Source organism: Gamsiella multidivaricata, assembly GCF_025024155.1.
Source record: "Gamsiella multidivaricata strain RSA 2152 chromosome Unknown BC939scaffold_17, whole genome shotgun sequence".
NCBI classification, from domain to species: Eukaryota; Fungi; Mortierellomycota; class Mortierellomycetes; order Mortierellales; family Mortierellaceae; genus Gamsiella; species Gamsiella multidivaricata.
This window is the reverse complement of record NW_026251725.1, coordinates 155198-170166: the sequence shown is the minus strand read 5'-3', so window position 1 is coordinate 170166 and position 14969 is coordinate 155198. Positions and strand designations below refer to the sequence as shown.

Below are 14969 nucleotides of genomic sequence, written 5' to 3'. Positions count from 1 at the left end.
ACGGGGGCAGAGCTGGGCGCACCAATGCGGTTCACAGAGCAACAAACAAAGAGTAGATGTTACCATGGAACACTTCCTTACGCGCCACAAGAGTCGACTATGCGTATCCACCTTGGCGCTCATTTTGCTCATCTGTAGGGCTATACATGTGTAATGCCACACACTCACTCCGTGAATATAGGTCCTCAGAAGACGAATGACTCGAGGTAAGGGTTTATTTTTAATCTTGTACAACATGTCTGCAATTTCCTCCCTTCGTCTAATATCTGTTATACTTCATAGTCCAGCCGCTGTGCTCTTACCAATCATCCGTTTCCATCAGATGAAACGAAGGGACGAATCAAGAATAGAATAAAAAAGACCTCACGACCAGATATAACAAGATGGTAGAGCACAAAGTGGGAGGGTTAAGGCAACATGCGGCAATAATGATATGGATGTGGGAACCAGCGAGAACTGTAAATTCGCGGCGAAAGCACATTGGATTCTTGAACATTTGTTTCAATTGTCTCTCCGCCATTTTTTATTTTTTTTATAGACATATATCAAAGTGCAGTGGCTACTTTTATGCGCGAGAGCTACACGGGCCTACTACGACAGCGCACAGCAATAGAGGAAACCTTCGTCGAGGGTTGTAAGGCTCTATCGACATGTTATCCACGACTTGAAAGGGTTTATGTGAAACAGCCATGGGCTTACGTGGAAGATGACTTTCCTACCGTTCTGGTGACTGGTTATATAGCAATTGCTTTGGATACGGAAATTGATGAGCAGAAGAATGAAAGGGCAGTCTGGAATGGAGCTGCCTCAGCATGGTACCATCTAGATATGGCAGATTCTATATTTCTGCCTTCTCGCATAATTCTGCAAGCGCGGAGACCTTGGGCTTCACAGTTTAATAAAGGTATCGCCGCCGTCCGCAGTGGTACAACCATGACACTGGCTCTGTACCGAGAAATGAATATCCCAAGACGTGATCTGGCGGCGCATGGTGTTACTTTGGGTGGTTGTTGACCTGTACCACAACGTGGCAATTCTTTTGTTCCACAGCAGAAAATCGTAAATAATCGCTGTTTGGCACTCGGCAATTTTATGGCCCTGCGGACAGGCGTCTAATAATCTTTATTCGTAATAAGCTTAGCGGCTCGGTTCTCGATAAAAAGACGGCAATCCACTGTGGACAAGCCGAGTGTGCGCTGTTTCTACTTAGCTGACGGTTTTAGGAACGTGTAGGCTATGATATCGCGCATATGTTTCTACGCAAAGTGAGCGGGGACGATGGAGATAGGAGAAGGAAGACGATCGGTCGGGGCTGCTTCAGGTTGAATGTTGCGGAGGATGACTCCGACGACGAATGACGAGCGTCGGCAGCAACGGAGACTCAGCCCGAGCTTCCCACTGCACCTAGGGCACTCGTACTATTGCATGTCTGCACCACGCAAAATGACACCGGCGCCCCTTATCCCAAGACAATTGAGGACGGAGATAAAACGAGGTAGCCAATTGCATGCAAGTCCACCCGGTAAAACGAGCACCATTACTCCGGCTCTCACGTGGAAAAATTCCTTGAAATAAGACTCTCCTCTCTCACTCTCGCTCCTCTCTCTCACTCCCCAGTAGATTCATTAGTTTCCATTCCATTCTTCCCTACCCATTGCAATCCCACACTCTCCACTCTCCACTCTCCCCTCTCCCCTCTATCTGATACAGGACCATAACCGCAATGTCAACGGATCTCTCTACAGCACAATACCCAGAGGCAACAGGACGGGTGGATATCGTTTTCTCTCAGCCAACCGTTACTATGCGCTGGAATGAGGCCACAACCGAGTGCAGACATATCGAGGCCCTCTTTCTCCTCGTCGATGACGCAAGGGATGCCCACATTAAACAGCTTCTCAACGTCTTCCCTCATCTCAAGGATAAGAAGCGAGTCGTCCGCTATGCTAATGTCAAGCTGGATCAGCACTATTCCGAGAACTTTAGCCGTTACCCGGACGCGCGGGACAAGAACAGGACCCGGCCTCGCTTTGGCCAGCTCTTCCGTGTCGAGACCCGCTTCACATCCGTCGGCAACACCAGTGTCAAATTCCAGCACCGATTCTTGACTGTGCCTCTTTCGCAGGCCAAGCGGGACTTCAACAACAGAGACGAGGATGAGCAGTACGCTGCCTTGGACGAGGACGAGGAGCCTGAGCGATTGTTTGCCAGTGCAGAGGGAGCCATTGTCTTCATCAAATGGCAGACGGACGAGAAGGGCCATCGTTTCTTCAGGCCCACACCAGGCGTCTTCCAGAACGCTGCCTTGGCAGCACCTCCCACTATCCAGTTCTTGAAGGAGAAGGCGCCGGAGAAACGACCTGCTGGATCATTGCGACCTGAGAATGCCTTCCGTGTGCATATCCATCTTCGAAAGTCGGATGAAGATGAACTGGGACATGTCACCAACTCTCGTTACGTGTCTCTCATTCATGATGTCCTGACGTATGGTCTGCGCACCGGATACTACGCCAATGGAGCTGGGTTGTCCAAGACTGCGACGGACTTACCAGCGATTCCGTCTCACACCAACTCGACCGGATTGGATGTGGCCGTACCCGCAGGCTCGCCATTCTACAAGCGAGGAACCGTCTATGAGGTGTACGTCGGCTACGAGAGGGAGCTTAAGGTCCAACCGGAGGTGTATGTCTGGAGCTGGGTCGAGCGCAGCAAGATTCAGGACGAATTCGATGTCGTTCGCTTTGAGATCTGTGCTCCTGATAATAACGGTCAGGAACAGGTCCTTTCCCTGTGCCGGGCCATTGTCAAAGAGGATCCCCACCAGCGTGCAATGCTGTAAATTGTATGTGCACTTTAGACGGGAGCCGACCCATACTTTATGATCAAGAAACCATTACACTCCATTCACATAGACTATATTCACTAGAAAACTTACCTGTAAACTAAAATAGAATAATATCATCAACACCCATGGATTGTACTATCTGACGTTGTTTTTAACTGGTACCCGCTCAGTTGCTCTTTGATCTGCTCAATGGCATATATTTTTGGTGGCAACTCTTTGATTTGCTGCACTGGCACCCACCACGAAGATTCATTAAGGGTCAGGATCCAGCCCAAGTGTTTACTCTTTTGGGCTACTTTCCCTTGGCCACGAATCTCTCTACGCATTCATTCTCTTCCCAACGCCAAAGCGAGCTGGCCATCACAGGAACACAGGACACTGCAACAACAGACACAACAAACAAAAACCGACATCGATTGACAACAAATAAACGCAAACATGGCAGAGAACTTCGACGTTGTGGCCACATACAAGACTTTACTGCTCAAGTCGCCTGTAAGTTAACCTGTCAAGGCAACTCACGACCTTAGACTCTCAACTCGATTATGGAGCAGCTCTCAATGAGGAGGACCCTATCCTAACATGGCGTGTTTTTCACTATGTTCATTAGGAGCTCTCAATGCCCGTGGCGGCCATTCAGTCCTTGGTTGAGCTTATCAAGCACTCGAAGGGTGAGCAGCGCACGCCTTACATTCTTGCAACCATTGTTTAAATCCCGTACGCTAACACCTTTTCCTTCGTCCTTCAATTCAAACTGTACGCCAACATAGCGACGACAATGTCCGAGTTCATGCTGTCAATAAAGGACGCCAGTCAGCAACTCAAGTCTTCAGTCCGGAATTCAATCTCGCTCTCTGCAGGATGCGATCTGTTCTTACGGTTCGTGACTAGGAACTCTCAGGATGTGGCCGATTTCGAAACCTGGAAGAAGACGCTGATTGTCCGGGGACAAAGTTTTGTCGAGAAGGCCGATGCTTGTCGCTATAAGATCGCAGATCTGGGTGTGCCCTTCATCAAGGACGGAAGCGTAGTCTTGATCCACGCACATTCGCGCGTGGTATCGTTGCTTTTGCAGAAGGCTGCCGAGAGCCATAAGCGTTTTAAGGTCTTTGTCACAGAATCGAGTCAGACTCAGGGAGGGTATGTACCTATTAAGCACAAAGATACATGCAAGGATGGTGGTGGTGGCTCTGCCTCTAGAACTGTATGTCCTGTTCATTCTGACTCATCGATCATTTGATTTTTTTTTTTATCATTTGTCCTTTCTGGCGCTGTTTAGCATTCGGTCGGCCAAGATGTTGCGCGCTGCTGGAATCCCTACGACAATCATCTTGGATGCTGCTGTGGGATATGTGATTGACAAGGTCGATATGGTCCTTGTTGGTGCTGAGGGTGTCGTTGAAAACGGTGGACTGATCAACCAGATTGGATCGTACCAGATGGCCATTGTCGCCAAGGCTGCCAACAAGCCCTTCTACGCCGTCGCAGAAAGGTATTACTTTTGTTCTGCTTCCTTACGACCTGTGCTCTTTATTTCTTTGCTGAGTATTCTTTCTAATATGCCATTTCTATTTATTTGATCCGGGATGCGGTGATAGTTACAAGTTTGTGCGCCTGTTCCCCCTGAATCAATATGACCTTCCGACCTACAATGCTGACACGTTATCGTTCCAGGAGCTGAATGTCGATTATGATCCCAAGGTTAACGAAGACGGGTCTATCATTGCAGCCTCAACGTCGTCCTCAGCCCAGCCCTCAAAGGCATCATCACAAACGGCCCTGCACATGAAGACATCTGAGGATCGGGCGTCACAGGGATCGAACCCCTTGGTGGACTATACCCCACCCAACTATATTACGCTGCTGTTTACTGATCTGGGCGTCCTCACACCCTCGGGAGTCTCGGATGAACTTATCAAATTGTACTTGTAATTGAAATGGACTATGGCAATGAGGAGGATACTTGTAGGGCTTTGTTGCTGCATTTAGACCAAGGCGTGGGCAAAAAAGAAATATAATAAAAAAAGAAAAAGCGTGATTCTTCTAAAAGAGCATTCTATGCAATAATCTTTTTCAAGATCGAAGCCAACGCGTGTGTGAGATTGCAGGCGGCTCACAATGCCATCGTCATTCAGGACGGCAGTTGGTGTGGGTTGTAGACAGTGTTTTGCTCCGGTGAAGAGAGTCTCTCTTGAGATCAAGTCAGACTGTCCACCGAAATGATCAAAATCGGCGTGCATATCAGATGCTTCGCCACCAGCCTCGATCGCGACAATTGAACTAGTATTTGTAATGAATACTATGCTTACTCTCCTGATTCACGCATGTCCAAACAGTTATCCAGGGGAGTTTCGGTGTGCGCGTTGCATTTGTTGCAGAGGTGCATGAACACAGATGGTCCGGGATTTTTAGAGTCTCCCGCAGGTTCTTCATTCCCGTCGATCGTGGGGCAGGTATGTGTGCATTAAAAGACAAGTCAGTAACTGAGACCCTGTTTCCCGTGATGATGGCTAAAGTTACGACATAGTGTGCATCGGGGTATGTATCATGGGCATACATCGTGGAGAAGCCCAAAAAAAAATAAAAAAAATTGGAATTTTGCAGCTGAAGTTGGAAATAGATGTGCGATTTTCACCTCGACGATGATAGGATGGATGATGAAGCCTTCTGTGATTTGACGGGCAAAACTCAATTACTACTTTTTAGAGTTCTGGTGCATTGATGATTGGAGGAGATTCAGACGCGTTCCTGAGCGGATGCAGACGCGTGTTCGAGTGAAAGACAGGGACGAAACGAACGGGCGTTGGCATGTGCTGAAAGAGAAGGGCGCCAAATTCAGATAAATAAGAAGAGATAGATAGCAAAGGACCACTTTTGCCTGTGCAACCAACCTCATGAACCATACGCTATATGACTTTCCTTCAAGACTAACGCAAATGACGACAGCGAGATAACTAATGAGTTGTAATGATCGGCCTTATCATAGTTACGAGAACTTCGTAGAATAACAGATTAGCTAGATTGTCCTGCTTGGGGATATTTGCAGTTATGTATAGTCAGTCTGACCAGAAGCAACGGGCTATATCCAGAGGCTTTTGGTGTGTTGTTGTGCATGTGTGTGAAAAAAAGGCAAAATAACAGAGCACAACAGCAACAACAGTCCAACGGACAACGGACAAGGTGACAATGACATGGCATGGCATGCGCAAAAATACAAAAACAGGACAGGGAAGATCTGCATAAGACCATCAGAAAAAAGTAGCAGAGATCTCTTTCTCCTTTCTTTGTTGTGGTTGTTGTTGACAAAAAAAAAGTATGCGCGCTCCAAAGAAATACGCCCTATCTCCCTCTAATTCACACGCATAGCATGTGCGCAAATGGGTCGAAGCAAGCAGCGCTTGCGATACTGCGAACGCAAATGACCGTTGCGGCGGGGGGTGGGGACGATTCTTGATAGGAAAGTGGAATTTGATCCGCAGGGTGTGAACCACACATCCACATGGCCATGGTTTGAACACGACATGGCATGGCATGGCAGAGTACTTGTTTGGGGAGGATGGTCTGTGTCTCTTTCGTTTGTGTTCATTCATGCAAAGAAATAAAAACGAGGGAAAGAGCATTGTTTTACACAAGCGCAAAAGAGAAACCCACCAAAAAAAGGGCTTCAAAGTCCGGGAGTGGGGATTTGTCAACGAGAATGAGCAGATCGTGCCATTTTCTGCACCGATGTATATAGCCGGAGCACACAACGGATAGCAAGAGAAGCAGCAACTGAGGATGACGATATTCTATATTCGAGTTCGACTATCTACTCCTATCCTTGGGCTATTGCTGTATGATCTGACCCTCACGCCCAAAAGACGGAGTTTAGGGGGCAGAGGAGTTGTTGATTTTCATGCTGCAGCAAACAGCAAGAAGTAGAAGCAGTAGAGGAGTGGAGAAGTAGGCCTATTTCTTTCTTCGCCATCCCAATGGTCCGACCCCTCTCTTTCCCCTTTTTCAATAGGTATTCGAGAAGATCAAATATAACCCATACACTCCTTCATACAACATAGGTTGGCCACCCCCTTCCTTCTGCTTGCACCAGCACCGCACTATTGTTCCTTCCCTCCCTCGAAACGATGAGCAAACACTCCGAGGGAGGAGAAGGAATCGACATGGCCTGCCTTGCTTGCTGAGGAATGAGTGTCCTTCATAGTATGCTGGCGTCGTGGTGTTCAGCCCCAGCTGAGTTGAAGCATAGAAATGGGGCACTGTAGTGGTAGTAGCAGTTGTAGTAGTAGTAGTTCTTACCAAACAAAATAAAAAGCAAGAATCGTTTTTCTGCCTGTCCATGAGCAACCAGCCAACGCATTCAACCAACCAATCCCCAATGGCATGCCAACCATGCAGACCATGCGACCTTGCTGAACCATGCAACGTCTTTCTTGCACACCTTTTGTTTTCTTTTTCCTTTTTCTTTTTTTGTACGAGTGTACCTGGCATATTTTTTTTTCTTCTTGTTTTCCTGTTTCCTTTCTCTTCTTCGCCTTGATCACCATTCCCCCCTTTGACTCTGATTCCTCTCCGCTCCTTCTGCTAGATCTCTGATTTGAGCAGTTTTAAAGGAGCGCTGGCCCGACCGTTTCCCCTTCCCCCTCCCCTCTCCCTCCGCCTCGCCACCCTGCCGTATAAACACACAAAGTTACCTATACAATTGCCATACGATATACTATACCAATAACCAATACCGTACCATACCATTTATACACTCCTACTTCACACTCAATTCTACCTGACTGTGCACCATAGACCATACATCCACCATCTTCTGCTACCCTTTTCTCCGTCTTTATCTGCTCTCTGCGCGTTTTTCTTCTTCTCTTTCTCCTCTTCCTCCTTCGTCTTCCCACCCAATCCATTCGCCTCCCCCTCCCCCTCCCCCCTGCCCCTTCTCCTTCTCCTTCTTCTACTCCTTCCCTTCCCGGTCGGTTTACTCGAGCCAGGCCTCTGACTCCTTCCTTCCTTAGTTCTCCCCAACACTTCCAGTTGTCTCTTTCTTATCCCTCTCGAGTTCAGCTCCATCCCTCCTTATATTTAATCTCAATTGCCGGCCCTTTCCCTTCCTCTTCCCGTCTGAGCGATTCGCATACTTCGTGCTGTTGCTGTGAGTAAAAAAAAAAAAAAAAAAAAAAAAAAAAAAAAAAAAAAGAAGAGCTAGAGGTCCTGTCAAGCAGTGTACAGCACCGGGAAAAGAGCACAGCGCAGAGTGAAAGTGTTTTCTAACCAAACGAATCAACTTGTCGCCAGGACTGGAAACCGAGCGACTTGACGTTTTAGAGCGAAAGAAATATATCAAGAAATAAGCACCGCACGAGCAACAGGCAAAAAAAAAAATGAATACTACGTCGCCCTATGGGTTCCTCCCGTATACCCCAACCTCCCAGGTAACATCGCCCGGAGTTCAAGCACACCAGCTTCAGCAGCAGCAGCAGCCGTTGTCGTCTCCTCAACAGCAGCAACAGCAACAGCAACAGCAACACCCATTGGGACCTGTCACTTCTCAGCAGCTGTCGCAAGAGCTTGCCCACGAACTTTCCTCCCCATCATCACTGTCCCTTCACCCTACTCTACAGACCTCCTCGGCATCCGTCTCTGGATCCCCTGTGTCCCCTATAAGTGTCAGTGGAACTCTCAGTAGTACTGGCAGCAATTTGAGTAACCATGGACACCCGACTATCAACACGGCTATGCTCTCAACCTATAGCAACATGCTGCCTTCGCCTCAGCAGTCCTCGCAGGTGCCCTCGACGCCCACGGGAACTAGTCTGCTACCGACCACCCCGCCCCAAACGGCCGACCTCGACACGATCCTGGCGACGTATGCCAACCAGCCCGAACTCCTAAAATTGATCATTGCGTCCAAGACAGAGGAAGACCGACGATGGGCCGAGGAGGCACGCTTCAAGATGATGGATCTGATCATGCGTGAGAATCGAGGAATGGGGCTCATGACAGGGTACGAGTCCTTGCTTAGCCAGGCCGTGCCAGGAGCACCAGGAACAGCAACAGGAACGCCCGTTTCGAGTATCTCGACCGGCAATATTGGAAACAACCCAGGAACGAATACGACGACCGCAACCACTACAGCGGCGACCAATGCATTGGGGTTGACTCCCTCCGGAAAGCGTTTCATGGACGACGGATTTGATACGTACTCAGGAGCAGGAGGCGGCGGTGTCAACGGTAACGGAGAGATAGGCAGTTTTGGTCAAGGGCCAGATCATGGGCTTGCGCGTAAGAGGTCCGTTACCTTTGCGAGGGATGTACACCATGGCCATCTACGCTCGCAGTCGATGTCATCGATGCCTTCGGCCACCACGATTACGTCCTCTGCAGGATCCTCTGCGGATCAGTTTAGTCCCTTGTCCTTGATGGGTCTCACTGGCCCAAACACAACTCTGCAGTCGCAGCAGGGTCAGCAGCAGGGTCAGCAGCAGGTTCAGCAACAGCAGCATCCAGTGCAGCACTCGTCCATGCACCAATTGCCGCCGTTGACGCTCCAGCACCATTACCAGCCGCAGCCACACTTCCAGCCTCAGAGCCAACAGCAACAACAACAACAACAACAACAACAACAACAACAACAACAACAACAACAGCAGCAGCAGCAGCAGTATCCGGCGCAATCGGCAACACCGCATCAGCAACTGCCACCGCAGTTTGGCCAATACCCGCAGGTGTTCCCGTACCATGCCATGTCTCAGCTGCACCCCCAAAGTGTTATTCGCAGAACCAATTCGCTGTCGCATCTCTCTCACCTTGCTCAGCACACAACCGTGACGGAGCCGCGACTGGTCGCTGGCCGGCCCAGAAACGACAGTGCCTCATCCTTTCGAACGTTGGACGATAGTGGTATGTGTTGTTGTTACTCGTATATTTATATCGACGCGCGTTTTTTTTTTTTTTTTTTTAACCATGCAGGTCTGCTTGTCAGTAATCCCATGGCTTGGAGATCACATTGCATGATGTACTATGTTTGATTTCGATATTACTATTTTATTCTATTCAATCCATTCATTCCTTCTTTTTATTTTATTTTTATAGACGAGGAGTCCGAGGATGACTACAGCAACCATCCGGTCTTGAGCGGTATCAACAGTCGACCTGGATCGTCGTTGAGCATGAACAACATGATGGGTGGAAACCATGAGACGCCTCTCACGCTCGATTTTTCAGATATGACATCGCTCTCGGGACCTGGGTCGTACTCGCATCAGCAGCAGCAACAACAGCAACATTCGCCGCACCGACAGCAGCAACATGGGCAGATACAGCAACATGGCCAGCCAGCGAACTCGACCTCGATTCTGTCTTCACTTCATGGAGCAGGATCGGTTGTGCCGATGAATATGTCTGGCATGGGATCGACTGCAGGCATGAGAGGTGTTCCATCGAACACGACAGGGTCAACAGCAGCAGCAGCAGCAGCGGCAGCAGCGGCGGATCAGAAGAGGAAGCGAAAGCGTCGTGAGATGCAGCCGGTCAACAAGATTGTGGAGTCACCGGAGCCCCATGTGGACCAGTATCTGTGGAAGAACAATGGCAACACGACCCAGAAGAAGACGGGATGTAAGAGTATTTATTACAAATGCTCGAATAGTGCTGGCGGATGTACCGTAAGTCGTGTTCCTGGTCGCTTTCAGATCTTGAGTGCTGGGCATGGTTATGGTTGTGAAGATTAGTGTCGCAAACGCTCACATGATGCTCTTCTTGTTTCATCGAAACGCGTTTCGGCGCACAAATAGGTTAATAAGACGGTAACGGAGAAAGAAGGTGGCGGGTACATTACAAAGTACCGGGGTGAACATCTGGAGGAGTGCATCAAATTCAAACGGGCCCAACTGGCTGCTCAGGCAGCGCAGGCGGCTCAGAATGCGTACACTCTACAAAAGGAGCAGTAAAGGAAAAAAAAAAAAAAAAAAGGAAAATTGGTGGCATTTATCATTCCATGCTGGGTGCTCTTTTTGGTTCTTTTTTTTTTTTATCCATTTATTTATCTTTTTTTTTTTCCTCCTTCATTTCTTTTTTCTTGTCTCTTGTCTGTTTTCTTGTCATGTAATATAATAAAAAAGAACAAAAAAAAACACCCTCAATGAACTCTTCGCAACGCCTTGTCAGTCAAGTACGATCGATTTTTTTATTTGACAAGGTCGCAGGCGGTGGGATATAAAGAAAATCTATTCAATTACTGGCGTCTTCTGACGCTGATGCTTCCGAGGCGGCCTTATGGATATCGCGGTAGTTGACGCTGTAGCCCTTCCGTGCCGCGTTGGCCTCGTCCATCGCGATCCTTTCTTCCCCTATACATAAAAAAAAACATACGTATGTAATAAACGCGTAGAATGCCCAAGCGTTAGTTTTTTTTTTTTTTTTAAACAATTGTCAATTAAGAAGTCTAGAAGGAGGTACTTACATGAGACTTCGGTTGCTTTGGCGGGGATGGTGCTAGAGGGTGCGGCGTATTCGCGGCGACGGAGATAAATCTCAGTCTTTGTCAGGGCGTAACAGGTGAAGCCGGCTGTATAATATGGAACAGGCACAAATGAAAAATAAATAAAAAAGCAAGGCGTTAGCGAAAAGGTTCCTCTGCGAGGGCTCAGACTTACTTTGCGAGAATGGAGACGAGGGGAGAGGGGAGGAGATAGGATCTACTTACTGATGGTCAGGCCTGCCCTGTTTTTGTTTTGTTTTGTTGTATATTTACAGCGTTGCGCAGACAGATCAAAGGCAAAAAAAAATATGGTTGTGTTAGAAGGGAGAAAGGGGAGCCCAACGAAAGCGACTAGAGGGTGGAGTTGGTTTTTACCAAGCGAGCATGATGTGCGAGGGCTTGTTGAGGTTGAGCTTTGGCATGGCTGTGAAAAATGTCTGTAGCAGGGGGAGACCTGATGCAATGCGAGAAGAGAGAGTGAGAGAGAGAAGGGGACGGATGAAGAGATGTGGAGCTGATTCCGGAGAAGGGTGCTTCGCTTCCCCATGGGGCACCGTTTTTCCCTGTTTTCATTTCACTCTGCGAGGGGTGGAGGTCGTGACTGTATTGCCCAAATAAAGCCCACCCGCGACACTTCTCTTGGGCGCAACATCCTCGCCACCAATTTTTTGCATCGGCTGCTGAAGGGTGTCAAAGAGCTCTTTTTTTTAATGCGTTTACTAGTAGCGTCTGCGTCCAATTCAGAGGAATACGCGGTCAGAAGACATATTATTAATACAACAAGTTAAGCAAGCAAAGACAGAATGACTGTAACTTATAAATTCTTCATAGAGCTTTCAAGCCCATTAAATCGTGTTGTTCTAGCGATGTTCTCGCGGCTCCTACTGCAGTTTACATGCGGTGACTGATGGGCCCGGGGTCCACTGGCGTCTGACGCTTCTGGTCCTGGTCCGTTGCGGCTGGCGTTGACGTGTCCTGGTCAACTGCTTGTGTTTTTGTTCCTGCTTGCTGTTGCAGATACGAACGGACCCAGGGCTGCTGCTGTCGTTGTAGGACTTTGCAGGGGTTTGTATTTATCGGGCTTCTTCTGATCCTGTAGCTGCGCTTGGCATACACAGGCTATGTTTTCGCTTCCTATTGCATCGCGATCGAGCAGCACACGGCATCCAGGGCAATATTTAGAACGAAACGGCAGCTTGACCAGGAACTGGTTACAGTCCAGACGGGGTCATTTTGCGCTTGTGTAATACTCGTGTGCGCCCAGCACGACATATTCTAAGCTCTTTGCCTAGATAGTGCAGACAGATACGGGAGTATATATTAGACATTCATCCTCTTTGGAACAGCAACACAAGACACGCTTTAAGACTTACTCTGGTGACAAGTCGTTTTTCAAGCGTTGAGTGCTTTGATGCTAGTCCGGTTTGGGTGTTGAACGAACTCAGGCCAAAGGAAAGAACTACATTATCCCCAGCTGCCTTCCTCCAGACCTCCGATCCTCCAGCCATCCGCAAGATACCCTTGATGGATTAATCCAAACATGCAACCTGTGCTTTTTTTTTTGCGTCCCATGTCTTTTTTCTGAACCATTTGTGTCCATAAAAGCTGAGCAAATAGTCTAAAACATTGATTTCGCTGTTAATGTTGTTGATACTCAGAGAATTGCTGCTGCTGCTGTCGCCACTGGTGGCGATGCTGGTACTGGACACGTTGGCACTGTAGCTGGAAGCTCGGCCGCTCGGGCTGGTCATGTATTTAAAATAGCTGTCAGGTGTCTCCATACTGAAGCTTGGAATCCAGCTCTCCAGCTCATCCACCCCTGGACATGAGCGCAGAGACTCTCCTTCAAAAGGCTCTTGTCCTGCACTGACGGCACGAACGTGGAACTGAGCGAGCGCTCGATTTGGTCCATAACGGCGGCGTGTGAGGTCCACCTGCCGTTTCTTGAACGCCGCTCCATCATTGTAGGCCGGCGTCGAACTTTGTTCGTTCCATTTCGAATCTGTCGTGGCGTTCCAGGCGAGCCTTTACCTTCTCAGCGGTCATATCGCCATCTATGTGGACCTTGCAAGGCCCAAAAGTCTCAAACAACTTCTTTCCCTGGATGTGATCTACTTCGAGCGCATGGCCTTCGTCATAGTTCTTGGTCATCAAACGCACCATTTCCGAGCAAATCTCAGGAGCTGACAAGGCAAGAGCGATATCAAAAAAGGTGATAATTTTATTGCAGACTGGAGTGAAAGCACTAACTATGCTAGAGGTATTTATACGCGTTACCAATAACCTGGAGAACTGTTCTAGACGCATCTTGAATTACATAGTCGGGACTATATAGAGTCGAAGCCGGATGACAGGTACAGGGCGCAGTGACGGAGCTACTCGACGCGACGCGTGGGGTGCAATCATAGCTCCGCCGGGGACTGTCCGTGACAGTAAAATGACCCAAGGAAGTCCACCTCAAACTGTGCATCCGCCAGCGATTTTGGGTCGACGAAGCTTGGCGGGAGCCTACGCTTTTTCAATTCCTGGTATAGAGAAGTAACACCCATCTAAAAAGTACTTGTACTTTATGGTTATCTTTCGACTTTTCTTTCTGCGACAAAATGAGGTCCTCGTCAAAAAGTGGTGAAGCTGATATGATTTTTCATTTCATTACGTCGCCTTCATTCTACCTTCATCCTCATTCTCATCTCTGCAATAAAAGGTGGATTACCAATACGGAGAAGTCTCACGCCAATGTTAAATTTCGTTATCTTTTTCGTTAACAAGGCATATACATACGTCGAACGTCTTGTATGACAGCGCCAAAAGGTCTGTAGCGGAAAAGGGCGAGGCGAGTAAGCCGTCTAAAAGAAACTCGGTTGGAGCAGATGGCTAGGTGATCTATTCTTTTCGTAACGAAGTATTCCGCTACAGAAAGATAGGATTGTTTACCAAGGACACGACAGTTAGTAGCGTCAGACGGAATGATTTTATAGTGCGCTGTGCTACGCGTCATCCAAGACCTTGTCGTTTAGTATCAGTGCCTGAGTGGACCTTAAACGCACACATCAAAACTCCATCCTCAAGAGGATAGGTAGCGCGACATGTATTCAAAGAAGGAAAACGAACACCGTTTATTTGGATTGTAGATTGAAGCCTGGAACACAGCATGGATAATAATGGGCCCTTATTACCTTTTAGATGTTTGCCCAGTCATGGATACCCCCTGTCTAGCATCCAATTTTTCAGAAACCTTCTTCCAGCCTTTGATATGAATTTATTAGTTCCTCCTGCTTCGTCTTCAGGGACGAAAGTTGGATACGGCGACTCGCAGCGCTCATCAAGGAAAGAAGGGTGTGGCATAGCTCTCCTTGAAGGGAAGATGGCGGCTGTAGCAGGACGCTAGTCCCTATCCTCGCTTCTAAACTGATACCCTATCTTGCTCTCACTCCGCTTCAGCCCTCGCCTTACAGAACCCTCCTACTGAGCTGCCTTTTCATAATTGCAGTATTTGAGCAAAGTCTGGCGTCTCTCTCACTCTTCAGTTTTTTTTTATGTGCATAAAATATGAGTCTCCTCTGTGTTACCTTTTTCATTCTTCGCTCATGTCTCTTCTTTATTTTCCTCCTGCACTGCTTCGCGTTTTATCTCAGCTCATCCATCCATCTC

At 48.2% G+C, this 14969-nt stretch overlaps 6 protein-coding genes across 6 annotated transcripts; 3 read left to right on the top strand and 3 right to left on the bottom strand.

Moving 5' to 3' along the window:
* The first annotated feature begins 1467 nt into the window (after positions 1-1467).
* Positions 1468-2966, top strand: BC939DRAFT_444718 (uncharacterized protein). Its single transcript, XM_051554722.1, has one exon. The coding sequence runs from the start codon at positions 1724-1726 to the stop codon at positions 2837-2839; it is 1116 nt and encodes a 371-aa protein (XP_051414436.1). The 5' UTR covers positions 1468-1723; the 3' UTR covers positions 2840-2966.
* A 200-nt stretch (positions 2967-3166) lies between these two features.
* Positions 3167-4777, top strand: BC939DRAFT_421649 (uncharacterized protein; the record flags this gene model as incomplete). Its single annotated transcript, XM_051553096.1, has 6 exons — positions 3167-3340; positions 3456-3516; positions 3616-3985; positions 4125-4337; positions 4444-4546; positions 4646-4777. Exons 1-6 carry the CDS (start codon positions 3284-3286, stop codon positions 4775-4777), a joined length of 936 nt encoding a protein of 311 aa, XP_051414435.1. The 5' UTR covers positions 3167-3283.
* A 1889-nt stretch (positions 4778-6666) lies between these two features.
* On the bottom strand, positions 6667-7352 carry BC939DRAFT_444715 (uncharacterized protein). The gene has a single exon (XM_051554721.1). It carries the CDS (start codon positions 7328-7330, stop codon positions 6845-6847), a length of 486 nt encoding a protein of 161 aa, XP_051414434.1. The 5' UTR covers positions 7331-7352; the 3' UTR covers positions 6667-6844.
* Positions 7353-9432: 2080 nt separating this feature from the next.
* On the top strand, positions 9433-10815 carry BC939DRAFT_444712 (uncharacterized protein). Its single transcript, XM_051554720.1, has 3 exons — positions 9433-9739; positions 9932-10503; positions 10633-10815. The coding sequence occupies exons 1-3, from the start codon at positions 9583-9585 to the stop codon at positions 10786-10788; spliced, it is 885 nt and encodes a 294-aa protein (XP_051414433.1). The 5' UTR covers positions 9433-9582; the 3' UTR covers positions 10789-10815.
* Positions 10816-10848: 33 nt separating this feature from the next.
* On the bottom strand, positions 10849-11842 carry BC939DRAFT_527073 (uncharacterized protein). Its single transcript, XM_051561397.1, has 4 exons — positions 11694-11842; positions 11544-11560; positions 11301-11405; positions 10849-11187 (listed from the first exon to the last, which is right to left on the bottom strand). Exons 1-4 carry the CDS (start codon positions 11738-11740, stop codon positions 11069-11071), a joined length of 288 nt encoding a protein of 95 aa, XP_051414432.1. The 5' UTR covers positions 11741-11842; the 3' UTR covers positions 10849-11068.
* Positions 11843-12546: 704 nt separating this feature from the next.
* Positions 12547-13520, bottom strand: BC939DRAFT_491216 (uncharacterized protein; the record flags this gene model as incomplete). The annotated part of the gene is made up of 3 exons (XM_051559480.1): positions 13350-13520; positions 12692-12838; positions 12547-12606 (listed from the first exon to the last, which is right to left on the bottom strand). Exons 1-3 carry the CDS (start codon positions 13479-13481, stop codon positions 12547-12549), a joined length of 339 nt encoding a protein of 112 aa, XP_051414431.1. The 5' UTR covers positions 13482-13520.
* Positions 13521-14969: the final 1449 nt, after the last annotated feature.